Below are 18,762 nucleotides of genomic sequence, written 5' to 3'. Positions count from 1 at the left end.
AAGAGAGGGGGAGAAGAGAGGAAAGGAGAGAAGGAAACCAAAAAAGGAGAGGACACAAGGAGAGGTAATAATGAACTGTGAGGAGGATGAGAGGAAAGGAGAGAAGAGGAGAGGAGAAGAAACAGGGATGGGAGAGAAAAAGAGGAGAGGAATAGAGATGTAAGGAAACAAGGAGAGAAGAAAAGATGAGAGGAAAGAAACAAGATCAGGAGAGGAGAAGAGAGAAGGGGAGAGAAGACAAGGTCAGGAGAGGAAGAGGAGGAGGAGGAGGAGAAAAGGGGGGAAAAAGCATTTACACAGGAGTCGTCAGACCAAGGTAACCGAGAAAGGAGTGTTTGGTGGATGACGACAAAGAGGAGGAGGAGGAGGAAGATGGAGGAGAGCGTGGTTTCAGAGAAATGAGCGTCGTGATGGGGAGGAGAGGAGACAAATCCCTCCACCCTGCCCGGTCAGAGAGTGAGGGATGAAGAGGAGGAAGAGAGGAGGAGGAGGGTGCAGCAGTGTGTGTGTTCGCCGGCGTGTGCAGCCGCTGTACGTGTTTGCTTGAACGCTGATTGTCTCCGTGCACGTATGACCGGTGCGTGTGCACGTCGCCTGGGTGTTTGACCTTGCAGTGGAGGCGCAGACTGTCCCTCCGCTTGGCGCTGTAGGGGCAAAGGTCGCACGTGAACGGCCGCTCCCCTGTGTGCACGCGCACGTGCTCTACCAGCTTATTGGCTGTCCGCGTCAGGTGGCCACACCGGTCGCACCGGTACTGGTTGCCTTGGCGGTGACCCTGGAAGTGAACCAACAGCTCCTGTTGCCCTGGAAACGACCTCTGGCAGATGCGGCAGCGGTGCTCAGAGGCGCTGTTCTCCGGCTGGGTTGCCATAGCAACTGACGGAGCGCTGCTTGAGGCAGTGGAGGCGGCAGGAGGGGTGGCGGGGCATCTGGGAGTCAGGAGAGGAGAGAGGGGTTAATAACACACACCTGCCTGATCCTGCAGACTTCAATCAGGCCAAGACCACATGTTCCCCGACAGAGACGTCCCGATCAGGCTGTTTGGGTCCCGATCGATTTGGACACCTGCCAATAACGAACCAATAAGGTTGATTAAACTTGATCCTGACACTGAAATAACAGCTGCAGCCTGTTCAATCGTGTTTTTCACCAAATCTAAATAGCTGTTTTGGTTCAAACTACTGAGTTCATAATCTCAAATTATTGGTCTGCTCTGATCCAAATAAAAGCTGAATGAAACAGTGAGAAAGTGACACCTGAAGCTGAAGTGATCTGATTAGCTGGATCGTTTCACCACAGAAGAAGTATAACTCTGTTGGAGTAGGATCTATAAAAACACTCCTCTTGCAGTTCTAACCCCAACCTGCACTTTGAAACCAGCTTACTTTGATCATTTCAGCGCTTGCAATTGCCCAGGATGCAGTAACCTGTGTCAGAGTGATTTGTCTCGTCTGACGTCCTCCTTGTGTTTCTGCCATTCTCTGCGTGTTTTGTGGTGGCAAAGTGTTTGTCGATAGACATGTTTCTTTTATTTTCGATTCATTGACTGCATAAAAGAAGTGAAGGTAGTCATGCCGTTTTGAAGACTCGAGTTTGGCTGATAGGGCACCGCCATGTAAATTTTTTTCAACCAGCGGCACCGGACGTGACCATATTTGGACGAGACGGCGGCGCTAATGGAGAAAATGAACGGCCAACTCCTAATACGCTTTTTCAACGGAGCTGGTTAAATTTACACAGTGGGTACGAGTCACTCTAGCCTGATTGACAGGTCACCATGGTAACGACTTGTCAATCATGGATAATCTTACCCTGAAGCATACTCTGCTTTATGGTCTATTTTCCTCTAAATAGGACCATAATTTACTAAATTAACATTATGTTGTATTAAAGAAGACGTGAAACTAGTGATTGAGACCATAAAATCATATAACGGAGCCAGACTTCTTTTTGCAACCAGAAGAGTCGCCCCCTGCTGGACGTTATAATAGAATGCAGGTTAAATGGGACTTTGTTGTTCGCATCAGATCGCTGACCGGAAGCTTCCCGCTTGGTTCGACTGCACGTTTTGCATCAGTTGCATCGCTTTGGTAAAGAATCTGGATATTGTTTTTCACAGTACTTTTTTTTGTTGGCAAATGTGAGACGCTGATATCACACGTCTCTGACAAGTGACAAACTGACGTATGGCAACATATTTTGGGAAATGGTGATGATAGGTCAAACTTGTGGAAAAGTTGTGGTGACTGGTCAAAATTGCAAGCCGTGTTCCAACTCAATTCACAGAGATTTGTTGAATTTAATAGTTGCGATTGTGACATTTCGAAATCCTGGAGAGACTGATATGCCAGGATGTATGCAGATGATTAATTATTTGTTCATTTAAAGACAATCAAACACACACACACGTTTTCAGTAACTTTGACTGATGCGACCGACACTCACTGCTGTCACATTGTTTCAATTTCAGAGATTCTGATTCTGATTCTACTTATTGAAAATGGTCCTTATCGAATCTCGGTTCTGGTTCACCACAGATCTTGTCAGCGCTCGGTGACATTCATCCTCTTCCTCTCTGCTCATCTTCCTCTTCATGGCTAAAGTGAAAGCAGTTTCTGTTTTAGGGGCGTCTCTGGGGACTCGTATCTAAAAAAAATATATTGGAATAATCTGTTGACTTCATTTGTTTCCCGTCAGTATAAACGGAGAACGTCAGCTCATCTGTGTTCTGTACCTGAGTGTGGGACGTTGCTACTGTTAGCGTTAGCTGTTTCTGTAGCATCAATGTAGCTGAGATAGCGCGACTTAATGAACGTGGTGCGTTCCTTCACGCTGTGTTGAGGTAAATCCTTCGTTCATATTGGAGCAGCATTCCTCCCTCGCACCAAACATCCTTACTGCAGGTGTTGCATTTTGCTGTGTCGTTCTCTTTTTAAGGATGTTAGGTCGCTGCGGCAGGTCCTGGCAGATACGTGTAACTTGTATGGATTGTAAAATGCTCACTGCAGTTCAATCGGGAGCGCGACTCAAATATGAAAAAAGTTAGGAACCAAAGCAGAATCGAATCGAATCCACGGTTCTTGGAAATGTGGTAAAAGTTCCAGTTTAAAACCGGTTCTCGATACCCAAGCCTACTTACTGTCACACTGTCATGACTTACAGGGACACTTGAATGGGATGGGGCCATTGTTTGTGTTAGCAGTAAACACAATACGACACGTTACAATGTGCGCTGTGAAAAGTATTGTTCCACAGTGTGATGAGGAGCTACACACTGCTGGTAAAAATTAAAACAAATGTGCCGTGGCGAGAAATCCCCTGGAAGAAGCGTTAAATCTTATAAAACATTTTGTTTTCTCAGTTAAATTCATGTTAATGGGGCTTTATTGGCATGGGAAACAGACATTACCAAATGTCTGCAAGTGGGAAATAAAAACATGTACATAGACAGAAGTATTAGACAGTCAGCGTTTTCATTTATAAACATTTATTTGAAGCCAAGAGTCTGAGTGAAATATATCCGCATGGCATGATTTTAGCTCATGTAGACACATCACTATCCGTATGTCTGTCTGCAGCTACATGGCAAGAAACAGAAATACCAAAAGATGAGTTACATAGTTGTTCTTTTTTTATTGTAAAATGAGTACTTGTTAGTTAAATCTGAGATCATGAGATTTAAATCTTTTTTTTTAATGTTATGAAATTAAAGTAGTATTTTAGAGAAAAAATACTTTTTCATTATTAATTCAAGAGTCAACAATTCAAAAGTAAAACAGTCATAATGTTTTGAGATTTAAGTCAAACATTGATCAAAAACAGTATTATGACTAAATATTCACTGTGCATAAATATTAGATGTTTTTTTTCTAAAGATTACAACTTTTTTACAAGATTTTGTCTTTTTCTGAAAATTTTATTTTCTATTTCTAATTTTATTTTCCTCAGAAATCTTAATTTTTCAGTGGTGCTAAAAGTCTGTAACAGCGCTCAATACATAATTTAATGCATGTTGGTTACAGCTTTTTAAGAACTGAACTGAAGAGATCGCTATCAAAAATATTTGTTTATGTTGAAAAACATTTAAAGTGAGCCCACCTCACATCTCCGCTGGCTCCCGTGTTCCCATTCAAGTGCGTGCTGGCGTGAGCCCTCATCTCTGCCTCCTGATTGGTCGAGTGGTCGCACACGCTGCAGTGCAGCGAGAAGGAGCCGTGCTCCCATTGGCGGTGTTCTGTCATGTGACTGTGGAAAAGGGCACGCCTGTCCGTCTCAAAACCGCACACATGACACCTGGAGGTGGAGAGGCAGGTTATTACGTGTTACAGCAGAAGATATTTGATCGACAGAGATGTTGTGTACAACTGCTACTACTTCCATCTTTTACTGCTTAGTAAAAACAAATAAAATAAAACACAATTGACTGAAAATCCAGGCTTTTCAACAGCACGTCATATATCTAGCAGGCATGTGATTGGCTAAGGACAAAAAAGCAGAGGATGGCGTGGTGCGGTGCTGTGGGGGGAGCGCGTGGTCGTGGGGTCTGGGGGAATTTGATGTTAGCTTTACATTTTAACATAAGTTTATACAATTATCATTACAATATAAAAAAGTTTTTCACTCAGACATTAACAAGAAAAAAAGTGAAACAATTGAAGAAAGTGAGCACCCTTCACATTTTTGTAGAGCTGCAATGATTTTGATAAAACTTACGCCTTTATATTTACAACATGTGCTACTTTGCACCTGAATAATTTGACAGGATTTAGTATTGATAACTGTGTGAAACTATCTTATTATTTTTAGTGTAAATAAGAGTCAACTATCTTTTTAGGATCTATCTATGTTTAATAACTATTCTATCATAATCTTATTTTTAACACTTTATTCTATGTATATGTGACACATGTAGCTCAGGGAGATGCTTTGCTGTTGTTATTTTATACAATGACAATAAAGATACTTGACTAGTTGATTTCTGTAATTTTTTAAGTAAAAAAAGTCCTTGAAAAGTTTCTGATTCCAGTTTCTTAATTTTGAATATATTTTGGTTTCGTTACTCCGCTATGACGGTAAAGTGAATATCTTTGAGTTGTGGACATTTGAGGACGTCATCTTGGGATTTTCACCGATCAACATTTTTCAGCATTTTCTGACATTTTATAGAAAAAAACAACTAATCGATTAATCGAGAAACTACGGCTGGGCAATAAAACAATAATGATCATTATCGCAATATCATTTTCCACAACAACAATATAACAATAATCAAAAAATGTTTCATTTAACTCATTTGAATCACAAACTAATCAGAACAGATATTTCTGTTGTTGAGGAAAAGGGACTGAAAAAAGATTTGACTTGATTTTACTCATGCATATTTGTTGAAAAAAGGTTTTTACTCTCTTTAGTTTGAATGTTCTACCTCAGATTTGGGAAGCGATCCACTTTTTGTTCTGACCATAAAGAAAAGTTTAAACCACAGTTCACTCAGGAGCCTTTAAACTTAAAAGAAATACTGATTTGACATTTACCAAGATATTTATCAATCATCAAATAATATTATCACATTTTTATTTTATTTTATAGATAACACTTTTGGCCCAGCCCTACGTGAAAATAAGTGACAGATTAATCAACAATGAAAATAATCCCTACATTTTTGTGTGCCATAAAAAAAATACAGCTGTAGGGGGTTATCATTAGCACTGTGTCTTTACCTTATCCACACTCTTATTGGCCCTGTTCTTTATACTCGCTATTTTGACAGGGTTAGAATTTATTTAGATTTTAAATAATATGTTTTTTTAGAGCAGCTCCAGCAAAGTCACTATATAAACTCAACAATAACAAATCTAAAATGTGAGTGAAATAATATTCCTGATTTCAAAATACTGAGAGAAGTTTAGAAAGAATGAAGAACTCAGACATCAGTCGTCACTTCTTCAAAGGCCTGTTTGATGATTTTAGGGTTATGGTTTGGGTCAGAGACCAGGGAATCCAGTACGGTCCTCATAAGCATAGTGGTACAAACGTGTGTGTTTGTGTTACCTGTAGAAGTAAGAGCAACCTGTGGTTTGATCTCTGCTGAGGCTGCTTTGGGTTTCTGTGAGAATAAAAAAAAAGAAAGAGAGTTGTTCATGAAATAAATCTTCCGTTGCCACATCTTTCTTTATTTTTTTTAATGTGCACTCCAAAGTCTACTAATGATGTGTCCCCCCGGAAGTTATTATTGGTAAACTTCTCTGTGACTGTCTGCTGTGTGTGTGTTTAGTCAGACTACCTTTATTATAAACCCAAAGGGCAATCTGGTGGCTGCACACATCCATAACACAGACACTGAAAGACAATCATTAAAAAGTAATAATAATAACAATAAGGCTGCATTAAAAACACTGCAGGCAAACTAAACGCCCCAAAAGTGCTCATTTAGTGATGTCAGTGCAGCGGGTATGAAAATGTTTTTGAGGCAGCCTGTGGCAGCTACCTACCTACCTAAAGGAAGAAAGTGGAATCAGAGTTATACAGAGGGTGATAATTATTTCCAAATAATATAATGAGCTCAGATGACCTCCTCTGTCTGAGCAGAGGACACGCTTAGGGCTCCGACCAAAGATTTTGGCTCAATATTTGGCAACGTCATCCAGCAAGGCAATAAAATGCGTAAGTAAGCTCACAGTCATGGTACTTTGTACCGTGAACATCATATTTCTACTATCCAAGGAGGGTTAAATCAAGGGCATCTGGACTTGATTAATCGAACCAAGTCCAGATGCCCTTGATTTAACCCTCCTTGGATCACTGTGACCTGGATAACGGAGAATCCTCACAGATATATTTCTGTTTACCTAGCGATCGTTTAAAGAATAATAATTTTCAGTTGTAAAATCATGCGTCAGAGGATTATTAAACTGCTCGCGCAGCCTTCTGGTGTCTAATAAACCTTCAAATTATTATTATGTCTCACCAGAGCCTGCAAACTAATACAGCCAGGTGAAATGTACCGGTGTGTAGAAAAGCAGAAGAGGAACAGGAAACAGCGTAGGTAGGGATGTAAACATGAACTGCGGTTACTTTTTGTTAACCTGGGTCACTGTCTAGGACTCACTGCAGCCTCGCGGAGCCTCTTCTTCTCTGCTTGCTGCTTGGAATATTTTTGGCATGCAGTCATAAAGCAAGATCATAAAAAATCAATATTTCCTGAATGAGAGGTCAGTCCCACGCCCTCTCTCACACACGCTGAACACTGAAGAGCCTCGCAATTTCACATGTCAAAGTTAAATCTGTTTGAACTCTGGAGGTTAGTCAGTTCACGACTGTCCGTTTAAATTCAGTTCAAAATTGATTGGTAGACAAAATTAGGGGTCGACCAATAATCGGTCTGGCCGATTATCGGCGCTGATATTCAGCATTCTTCCAATCTGCATAGGTCATTTTAAAAACAGATAGGCAAAATAATTAATTAATAAAAAAATTGGCTGTGATACAGCCGCCTCTCTCTGTCTGTACTCACCACAGAACTAGCTGATTGGTTACAAGTCACGAGTAATAGCCTATCAACACTGATTATTGTGTGGAAGCAGCCAATAGAACGAGTCATCATGCTGCAGCCCCTCCCCTCCTCTCTCAGCAGAGCTCCGCATACACATGCGGGGTGAAGTAAGCAGAGATCAGTGTATATTACACCAGTTGACCATAACTACCCCCGTTATTGTAAGTAAGTGCAGCAAAACCAGCAGTACTAGTAAAAGGCTGATACTGCATCAGTACGACAAGCAGGAACGTGCACAGAGTGATATTTAATCTGCTCTGTCTCATCCACCGCAGCTGTGTTTTGGTTTTACACATGTGCTATCTCGGCTAATATCTAGTTTGTCATAAACAAGGTAAGACGAAATCTCTCTGTCTGTAGCCTGTTCAGCTGAGATGCTACGTACCTTAAAATTTATCCTTGTAAACTCAGCTGCTTGTTGAGAGAAACCAGGTCCTCTCTACAGCAGCAGCAGAGGGAGGAGGAGGACTGCCGTCTTCAAACTAAACTGTATTTTGATGTCAGGAATATAGTTTATTTAACATGTTCCATTTGTTTCCAGTGACTATATGGTGACTTTGCTGCTCTGAAAACAGTTATAATAAAATATTAAATTTGATTACTGTTCTGAATCTATTCTTTTTAAAATAACATATTTTTTAAAGGCATTTATTTCATAATGAAAATCCTATAAGAGTACAGATCAAATAAATAGTATCAATAAAATCCTAACAATATAAAATAAATACAATATAAATGGCAGCCAGTAAAGTCAAAGTTTATGATAATTTATCACTCATAGTTAAGTCCATCTCTAATTCATTTAATTTACTATTTATAAAGATTAAACATGACAATTAACTGTTATTTTTAACAGTAATTAATTGTTATTTTTAACAAAGATTTGTGTTGGAGTTTGTGTTGTTTTTCACACCAAGATTAAAAAATTTTCAGCAAATGTCGCTTCCAAATATCGTTCATCGATCTAATTGGTTACTAATAATCGGTATCGGGATCGGCCCGGAAAAAAAACATATCAGTCGACCCCTATACGAAATCCGTTCTGACTGCACTTTTTCTATCCGAACACCAAATATTGCATGAGACGTAAGAACCCTACAGTCATCATCATCACTAATAATTTCATCATTTGCATCATCAAGGTTATCCATATTGTACTGTGTCCCTCCTCTGCTGCTCTGCCTGAGCTTGCTTGTTCCTGTTAAAAAGACTTTATAAATAAAAAACTTACTTACATACATCATCATTTTTATTTATTGACTACATTTTGTATTATTAATCTGAATCTGCAACGTAACAAAATATATCAAATAAATGTAGTGCAGTAAAAAGTACAGTATTGATATGATAGACCAATAAATCAGGCCTATTATCTGGCATTTTCAGATAATCATCACTCACAAGGCCGACAAACAAAAAATGTATCTGCAGGCAGCCTCGTCAGTGTGACCTTGAGAGTTTTGGGAAGGTGGTGTAAAAAGTTAATTTGGAGTCCGAAACATCCTCAGTCACCATAATCGTTTCCTAAATGACAACTAACCATCCATCCATCCTCAGCCGATCGCAGGGGCAACATCTCAGGGAACCCTAAACCTCCCTTTCCCGAGATTCTCTGGCCAATCTCCGCTCCATTGTCCCCTCAGTCACAAACAAGACCGCGAGCTACTTGAACTCTCTCACTTGGAGTAAGGACTCATTCCCTAAATGACAGCAGATCTAATCTAAAACCATTACTGGCTAGCATTAAATATATATTGTTATACTGTAGAGAATAACGCAGCTGAATGACGTCACTTCTGACAAACTGTACCCCACTCGTCCGTTATGAAATCTTCAGCAGAACCTAATCTGTGTTTCTCTTTCACTCATTAATAAAGCTTCCATCTAAAACAACACATTACTGGCTGAGATAACATGTATATTTGAATGTATACTCTAGGGGTAACAGAATTACACATGACTTCTCTTTGTTTTGGTTTGCTCCCTAAATATCTGCCATTGAAAAAAACTAAATCTGTCGAGAAGTGAAAGTCTCAAGTAGCAGAAAATGGAAAAGTGCAAAAACCTCAAAATTGTACTTATATGCAGCACTTTGGGCCAATGTACTTTGTTACTTTCCACCATTGGGCGTCACACTACCCCAAAATGAAAGTGATAATTAATCTGAATGATGGATAGTTGATCGTACATTAATCCTGTTTTAAAAAGGCTGTTCTCGTCTGTGACATCATGCCCTGCTACTCACTGTAATTTCAATTAGATCAGTGCTTTGGTGGAAACGTGCTTTAATCCTTCCACTCTGACTGACAGTGTCATTTCTCATTAATGCCTATAACATTGTGATTGGCAAGCGAACACATCAACGATGAGCACAACCTTGACTCAGTACGTGATTACAAAAACACTCCCATGAGACAGCGATCAACACTCAAAGATCTACGCCTCCTCGAGCAAAACAGCTCGTTTCTCACACATGAGCTCTGTATTTTTATCTAAGCACCGTGATGGTGTCTAATGCAGCTACTCACACCACCTACTGTATCTGTGTGTGTCTGTGTGTCTGTGTGTGTGCAGTATATTACCATGTGGAGGATCCTGGGAGCTCAGAAGCGATGAAGAGTCCACATTCACCTTCAAAACAGGACTACAGCAAGGGTAACACACACACACACACGCACACACACACACACACACACACACACAGTCGTGCACACGTATAGTCAAAACATAGCAGGCCAGAGGTCAAAGTGTCCACGTGGGATCATCGACTGATTCTGTGAAGTGTGATGTTACCTGCTTCTGATGGGCGGAGTCGTCCTCTCCCCCAGCCGACTGTTGGATTTACTGACCCTCTCTGCAGAAACACAGATCAGAGTTCATTCAGATCCATCAAACACAAACTCATTCATGTGTATTTATTGTGTTATTAAAAACTGGATCTGTATCAGAAACAAAAGCAACATTTTATTTATTTTAAAACATGAACATGATACTAAAACGAATAAATAACTTAAACAGGTTATTTTTGTGACTTGATAGGTGAACAGGAAATGAGAGGAGCTACATCTTCTTTTGAATCGCTGCCGAATTTCTTTTTAAAACATTTAAGCATTTTTATTAACCTTATTCATCTTGCTTTAATTTGTCTTCATGTGTGTACGCAGGTGGTTTATTTATATATGAAATAGATTGAATGCATATTTTTTTTATCCTTGTAAAGCACTTTTTAATCTCTGCTTTTGATAACTACTATATAAATAAATATTATTATCATTATTATTATTATGAACATATTATTATGAACGTAGAATGACAAAAGGTCCCGTGTCAGACTCAAACCAGAAACGTGATTATAGGGTCGGTGTCTTAAACACGTAGACCACCAGGATGCCACTTAAAAGGAAATGTTCACATTTTTCAAGTGTGTCTTAAAACAACAGTCAGGTGCCCACGTGAACACTGTACACAAAATCTACAGTCCTCCTTACATGCAAACGTTTTTGTGAAGTTAATATGAAGCTTCTTAAATATTATACTATATATACTGTTTTTTATCCTCTATGGCAGTAACCTGAATCTCTTTGGGTTGTAGACAAAACAAGATGTTAGAGGACTTCCATCTTGGGCTTTGGGAAACAATGATCAACATTTTTCACCAACTGTCTGACATTTTATGGATCAAACAACTTGTCGATTAGAAAATAATCGCTAGTTTGCTGCAGCCCTAGTTTTAAGACGCACTTGAAAATTGTAAAATTATCCTTTAACAGCTTTGATGACTGTTCTTTCAAAGGAATATTATGAATTGTAGTCTATAAATGTGGTCATGAGGGTAGTTTCAATCTCTCAGACTGTCACTATCCAGGGCTTAAAGGCGTTTTTGTATTCGACAATATATAAATATGTCTGGAAAATATTCTTGCATATTCTTTAACTGTCTCGTGTTAGGTGTGTGTGAAGCGCCCGAAAGAAAGGGGACTGGCACTTCCTGGCGACGTGGACACTCATTGGTTATTGTAGGCCGTGGACAGGGCATAGAAGTTTCTATTGGGTCAATTAAGGTGTCACTCACAAGGTCAACGTGTGGTGTAGATGTGTTTTTTGTTTACATGCTAGCTGTAGTTAGGCTAATATAAAGCGACGCAATAGCAGTCCATGTGAATTCATTGACATAATAATGCTTTTTGGACTAAATATTTTACTGGATTGGATCGTCTGGACCTTTGCTAACGTAACAATTTGCCATTTTTGTCGGAATGTAATCCGCCGTTGGAGTACGGCTTCACAGATAAGTGAAGCCGTACTCCATAATTAATAATAGGCAGTGCTTGAAGTGGGCCACCAGTAAGTTACTTCTACATTTTAGTCGTCCCGGGACTTTTCTTGCGCACCGGTGGGCTCTATGTGGCGCTCATCTGTTCCCATTCTCGCCTGTTTGCTAATCTCTGTCGGCGGAGACGGAGCAGGTGGAAGCTCGGTACCTTTCATGCAGCCGTGAGCTCCCATGTGAACGGGGAGTACCAGCAGGGCTGGGCAATAAAACAACAATAATAATAATTATTGCAACATAATTTTCCTCAATAACAATATAACAAATGTTTATGTGTTTGATTTAATTCATTTGAATCACGCACAAATCAGCACTTTACCTTGTTGAGGAAAAGGGACTGAAAAAATATTACTTAGTTGAAATTTACTTGACCATAATTGTTTTGCACGTTTACCTCAGATTTGTTAAGTGATCCCAGTGTTTCCCAGAGAATGACAGTGTAACTGTGGCACCAGATATAAACAACGTGCTAACCTCGACAACCCAGCTGTATTCTAACGTTAACTTAGCTTTCCTTATTAGCTCCTTAATTACGTGCTTGCTAATAACTTTTTTTAAGCTAGGCGTCCCACAGCGTTGTGTTGGACAGATTTGTGCAGCGGTGTTCATGAGGGAGAGAGAGGGGGATGAGCGAGAGGATGTGCTCAATCAAATATCATTTTAAATAGGCCTAGTAAAAAAAACAACGAAAATCAATATGTGGCGGGCAGCGTTGATATTGTGGCGGGCCGCCACGTATGGGAAACTCTGAATCCACTGTTTGGCATTAAGTGTTTGTTCTGACCATAAAAATATCTGGTTTCTTCAGCTTTCACTCGGGAGCAAAAATCTGCCTTATAATGATTTGACATTTATCATAAGAATAATCAATATTGAATGATGAAAGTGAAATGTTTTATTGTGGTAACATTTTCAGCCATATTGCCCAGCACCTATATTTTCCACTTCAAGCACTGATTATAGATGGTGGCAGAAAATGTTACCAAAATGCAGGAAATGAACTGTTTAAGGCTCAACATCAAAATCAAGACCCCCCTTCATATATTTACACATGTTTTATCAAACCAGTGTACAATTATCTTCTTGTCTTTTTCTTGTGAACCCAGAATTGTGTTTCTTCATGTTTCGTGAGCTAAGTGTATGTCAGAACCCTAATCTGAGTCCCTATGTCCCCGTCAGTTTTCTATACAAAGTTACGCTCTTGCCCGCTATCCTCCATCTTTCGTAAACCCCGAACACATTTCAGGCACAGAAAAATTTCTTGCTTTAAGCCCTGACTATCACTATGTAAACACTGTCAGTAAAAGGCGTCTTTGTGCTGCGGCAAGTTGTTGTATTGTGCTTACTGAAGTTTGAAGAAGAAGTATAAATCCATTAGGGAATCATTTTCCTTCTCCTGGACAGAGACCAGAGAGGGGGAAATCCTCTCCACCCTGCCAGCAAATCACCCTCCTGTCTCACATGTCCTCCTCACTGTGTTTTGGCAAAAAACTGAATCTGAATCAGTGAAAGTGAATCAGGAGCGTGAGAAGATGTGTTTGTGTGTTACCTGACAGCTGGTGCAGCAGAGTGGACGCTAGGTTCACGGACATGTCCTGCCACAGCACGGCTCTGAGGCACTGATCGGCCATCTTGGCTCCAGAGGTGAACTGATCTTCCATCTTGGCTCCAAAGAAGAGCTGCTCTTCTGTCTTCACTCCTGAGAAAACATGGTCTGCCATCTTGGCTCCAGGGAGAAGCCAGTTCTCCTTTTTGGTCCCTAAGAGAAGGGGGTTTTCGAGCTTAGCTCCTGCAGGAAACTGGTCCTCCATCTTGACTCCAGAGAGAATCTTGTTGCTCATCTTGGCAGCAGAGAAAGGCTGCTCTGCAATATTTGCTCTAAAGAGAAGCTGGTCCGCCATCTTGGTTGCGGTGGCGCCATGATCCTCCATTTTCACTCTGAACTGAAAGTTGTTGGCCCCAGAGACAACGCTGTCCGCCGTCTTAGAGCCGGGCTGGCAGCCTCCAGTATAAAATCTGTCTTCTATTTTAAGGCTGTGGAGACACTGGTCTGCCATTTTGGCTCCGAGGTGCAACTGCTCTGCCATCTTGTTGCCACTGAGACCCTGGTGTTCTGTTTTTATGCTGAAGAGATGCCGGCTCGCCACCTTAGGGGAAGGTGGGGTTATCTCTTTTGTGACTGGTCGATTATGGACAAGGTCAGAGACAACCAATGTGTCGACCTCCATTGGCTCTTCTTCTTCTTTGACCCTCACCACATGGCTGTTCACCTCCTGGCGTTCTGTGATTGGTGGAAAATCTGTCAGTGTGTTTATTCACCTGCTGTCAGACATGTAATATATAATTAATACTCAATTCACAATGCAATTTAAAGTGTAAAGTATAGAGTCTTCTTTTGGTTTTGGCCTGTTAGGTGGACAAATTAAGATATTTGAAGACATTACCTTGAGCTCTGAGAACTTGTGATGGGCCGTTAAATTACTGAGACAAATAATCAACAGATCAATCATTAATTTAACTAATTGTCAGTTGCAGCCCTAGATGGAAGGTCACAACATTGTGGTGTCTAATTTTTGTATTCTTACACAATAATAACTATTTTATTACATCTGAATATAGCAGAGTAACCGTAATAAAAACTAATTTCAACACAGCATTGTAGATGGTGTTATAAATAAAATCCTTCTTTATGGTATGCAATTTTATTTTGTGATGTAAATTTGGAAAATGGAAAATCAGCTCAGAAACTGTTTATGGATAACCAGCAAATCAAGGCACATAGTGCCATAAAGAAATCCTGCTCAATGATTTGCAACATTGCTTACAATAGCCCAATACAACCAGAATTATTAAGGGGATAAACTGTATTACAAATTCTTCTCACAGTAATTACTGTCATCTCACCTGATGCCAGGTGTATAATTAAACACACTAACCAACATCACTAATATTGATTTAAATGCACTGTATGTAATTTTTGCTAGAGGTCCCTCACACCAACACAATAAGGAAAGACATCATGAAGACGTCATAAAGTAGGGAGTGGTTGTTTTTACCCCAATGCTCTCAGCTTCTCCCGGAAATGACGCTACTGACAGGTAACCAAATAAAACGCACCGTTACTGTGATTAAAATGACATATTTCTCTGGGTTTGAAAATTGTACTTTAACATTTGGAATAATGTTGAAGTACACAGCTCAACAAAATATATAACATAGATCTGGTTGTTATCAGACATTTTAACATGGAAAAGTTACATATTGTACCTTTAAATACAGCTTGTTAACCAGCAAGATTTCATTCACGATAAACTGACCACCGGTGTCACCTACAGCGTTACATAAACACCCAGCTGTACCTGCCAGCTTCCTCAGCATGTCTGAAGCCAGCGTGTCCGTGGCAGCTGTGCCATCAGGTGTGTGTGACAGGCACGGAGGCTCAGGACTCGCCCCGGGGCCGTCCGGTGAGAGAGCCAGGCCGGGCTCGTCCTGCTGCCCACCGCGTACCTCCGGCAGGGCCTCACGTCTCTGCGGCTCCGCCTCCGCTTGCCTCCCAGGAAGCACCTGGGCCTTCTGGGTGGCCTCTGATATGTGAGAGAGAGAGAGAGAGAGAGAGAGGGAATCGAGCTGTGTGAGTGTGATTTGATTCAAGTTAACTGTAAATAGATTACAGTAGAGTTCACATTACAGCGTGATAACTGCACTCAGCTCACCATGAGAGCACAGGTTTGCACACTACATGGCCAAAAGTATATGGACACCTGAATATTACTCCCATATGTGATTGTTGAACAAAACTATGAGCTTTAATCCACTACTAAAACCTCCGCTCTTCTGCTTTCAGGTTTTCCACCAGATGTTTGAAACAGGCTGCAACAATTATTTTCATTGTCAACTAATCTGTCGATTACTTTCTCGATTAATTGATAAGTTGTTTGGTCTATAAAACGTCAGAAAAATGTGAGTGTTTCCCAAAGCCCAAGATTACGTCCTCGAATGTCTTGTTTTGTCCACAACCCAAAGACTTTCAGTTTACTGTCATAGAGAAGTAAAGAAAAATATTCACATTCAAGAAGCTGAAAATGACTCAAACCCATTAATCGCTCATTGCGGCACTAATGGCTTCAGGAATTTGCTCCCATTCAGCCACATGAGCATTAGTGATGATGTTGGGTGAATTTCATCTCATAGCAGAGTAAAAATAGCATTCACATCTACATCCAAGTAGTAATTACAACTAGGAAACTTGATGTGTACGGTCTGGCTCGCAGTCGCCATTAAAGTTTACCCCAAAGGTGTCGGTTGGGGTTGAGGTCAGGGCTCTGGGCCCAACAGGGAATTTTAATTTTGAAACAGGAATGGGACAAACACAAAGTGTTGACACAAAGTTCTAAGCACACTATTACCTAAAATATCATTGTATACTATAACATAAAGATTTGGCTTCACTGTAACAAAGGCACCCAAACCAGAAAAAAAACAGTTGCTGTCCACAAACTTTAGGCAATATTGTGAAAACTAACAATTATTTTCATTATCAATGAATGCGTTGATTAATGGTTTAGTTAATCAATTAAATGTTTAGTCCTTTGAATGTCAAATAATTGGCAAATGATCACATACTGTCTGTAAGAATGACTTTGCTTGACATTTTTGCTTAATAACTGACATAAACTGTTAATCAATTACATATGTTATTGATTAATTTTCTGTCAATTTACTATTTCATTAATCGACTATTCTTGACTACAGAACTGTATAATATGTATGCTATATGTGCACATGTACGTATGTAGGAGCAAATATGTGTTCATGAATGTGTGTGTGTGTTTGTGCTACCTGACAGCCGGATGAGGAGGTCGGACGCCATCTTGGTGCTGACATCAGGGCTGAAGAGAGAGGTGGCTGCTGGGAAGGGACTCGAACCTGTGGCGTGTGCATCCGGTGTGTGTTCAGCGTGTGTGTCGGGCACATTCAGCGAGCGAGCGCCATCACTGGTGTTTGTCTTTGTGTGTGTGTTTGCAGGGTGTGTGTGTCGTTTGGCTGCATCAGAGGGAGGCTGCAACACACTCGACCCACGCTTCATTTTCCAGTGTGTGTGTGTGTGTGTGTGTGTGTGTGTGAAAGGAGAGGGAGTCAAAACTCAGAAGAGAGGAGGGCAAGAGAGAAGGAAGAGGAGGAAGAAGAGGAGGAGGAAGGCAGTGTTGCTAAAATAAGACGACTGTTTTTTAACATATGGAAGTGAGGAGAGCATGATAGAGAGAAAAAAAGGGGAGATCGAGGTAAAGGAGAAACTGGAGAGAGAGAGAGAGAGAACGAGGGAGGATCTGCTGTTCAGACTGAGCTGTTGCTGCCTCTCATTGACCTGAAAGAGAGAGAAAGAGACGGATGGAGGGAAAGGAGGTGAACGAGGAGGAGAGGGAGGAAAGAAGATGGATTGAGGGAGGAAGAGAGAGAAAAAGAGACAGAAACAGCAAAGGACGAAGGGCATTGGGACAGAAGAGGATGGAGACAGAGGGAGAGATGAAGGAAGGAGAAGAAGAAGAAAAGGAAAATGAACAAAGTGAATCTGTGAATTAATAAATTATTGAATGGATATGGCCCAATAATAAGGGGATAAATCAGTCCTGTTATCGTCATGGTAACAGACCCTACTGTGTTGTCTCCTGACCTGACCTTCACCATACAAACAATCATCAATTATGATCAATAATCATCAATAACCACTTCCACCTACCACCAGCTGTTATTCGTGATCACTTCTTGCACTGGCACCGAAATACAAAAAAAGACTACGTAACACATAAACCATCCTAAAATGTATATAATTTAAAGGGTAAAAATTATATTATTATGACATTATTGTTGAATAGGAAAAAGCACAGCCACCTCATCAAAAGGCAACAAATAAAGTATTGGTAATTTAATATTCTATTTCTGCTATTGTATTTTAAATGTACTGTATATTTAAATAAATATTTATAAAGAAAAAAAGTAAAAAAAATATGAAACAAATATTTCCCATATTAAGCAGGTTGAGTTTATAGAATATAAAACTAAAATTAAATTAAATAAATATGTAGAGCATCCAAAAATGTTTACATTTTAGCCTCATATTGTTACATTAGGACAAATAAATAATGAATTAATTTACTAATTAATTAATTTAAATAAGTGAACAAAAATAAAATGTGAAAAATATAAAAAGAAAAATGAAATCAACATATTAAAAATAGTTAATTTATTTGTTGGCCTCCATTTGTTCATGGGAAAATCGAAATATTTCATAAATGTTTTTATTAATTAAATTTTTAAAATGTATTAAATCTAATTTTTTAAATTAAATAAAATTAACCACAGCCGGTTCATCGCCCCGGTTCACTCGATACCCTCGTCGACCCCGTTTTGTTCAGCCTCCTGCCTCCGTCTCTAGGCGACACGGGTACGGGGCGCCGCTGCTGCCGTCTCATCCGCATCCGACAGGAGAGCGTGAATGACCGGGCACCAGTTTTCTCCACAACCCCGCCTCCCTCCGCTCCCCGCGGTGTCGGTCGGTGTCAAAACCCCCGGAGCCCCACCGTTAGCTAGTTATCTCTCCCTCCCCCTGCAACATGGCTGAACAACACTCAGACTCCCCGACACACCGAGTCAGAAAGTCATTTCCCGGCGTGCGGTGGCGGTTGGCTCTTTAGTGACGCTTACCCGCAAATTCAGAAATTTTTAACGTATTTTTCCCTCCTCCAGTGACCGGGAACGAGGGCAGGTGTCAAGAGCCCAGTCGTTACCCCGCACTCCCCCCCCCCCCCCCCCCCCCCCCCCCCCCCCCCCCCCCCCCCCCCCCCCCCCCCCCCCCCCCCCCCCCCCCCCCCCCCCCCCCCCC

General features: G+C 40.6%; 1 protein-coding gene across 1 annotated transcript; it reads right to left on the bottom strand.

Moving 5' to 3' along the window:
* Nucleotides 1-65: 65 nt before the first annotated feature.
* LOC123981195 lies at nt 66-17,826 on the bottom strand. The gene is made up of 8 exons (XM_046065923.1): nt 16,722-17,826; nt 15,242-15,466; nt 13,432-14,163; nt 10,346-10,406; nt 10,135-10,196; nt 6,052-6,106; nt 4,099-4,293; nt 66-929 (listed from the first exon to the last, which is right to left on the bottom strand). Exons 1-8 carry the CDS (start codon nt 16,966-16,968, stop codon nt 293-295), a joined length of 2,214 nt encoding a protein of 737 aa, XP_045921879.1. The 5' UTR covers nt 16,969-17,826; the 3' UTR covers nt 66-292.
* Nucleotides 17,827-18,762: the final 936 nt, after the last annotated feature.

Source organism: Micropterus dolomieu, linkage group LG12 (assembly GCF_021292245.1).
Source record: "Micropterus dolomieu isolate WLL.071019.BEF.003 ecotype Adirondacks linkage group LG12, ASM2129224v1, whole genome shotgun sequence".
Taxonomy (NCBI): Eukaryota; Metazoa; Chordata; class Actinopteri; order Centrarchiformes; family Centrarchidae; genus Micropterus; species Micropterus dolomieu.
The sequence above is the reverse complement of the archived record's forward strand: the minus strand, read 5'-3'. Positions and strand labels throughout refer to the sequence as shown.

Coding starts and splice junctions, on each gene's coding strand:
- LOC123981195 (XM_046065923.1), bottom strand. CDS start 16,968: ATGAAGCGTGGGTCGAGTGTGTTGCAGCCTCCCTCTGATGCAGCCAAA. Junction 14,164..15,241: donor CATGCTGAGGAAGCTGGCAG/GTACAGCTGGGT, acceptor CACCAATCACAG/AACGCCAGGAGGTGAACAGC. Junction 4,294..6,051: donor GGTTGCTCTTACTTCTACAG/GTAACACAAACA, acceptor CTCCACCTCCAG/GTGTCATGTGTGCGGTTTTG.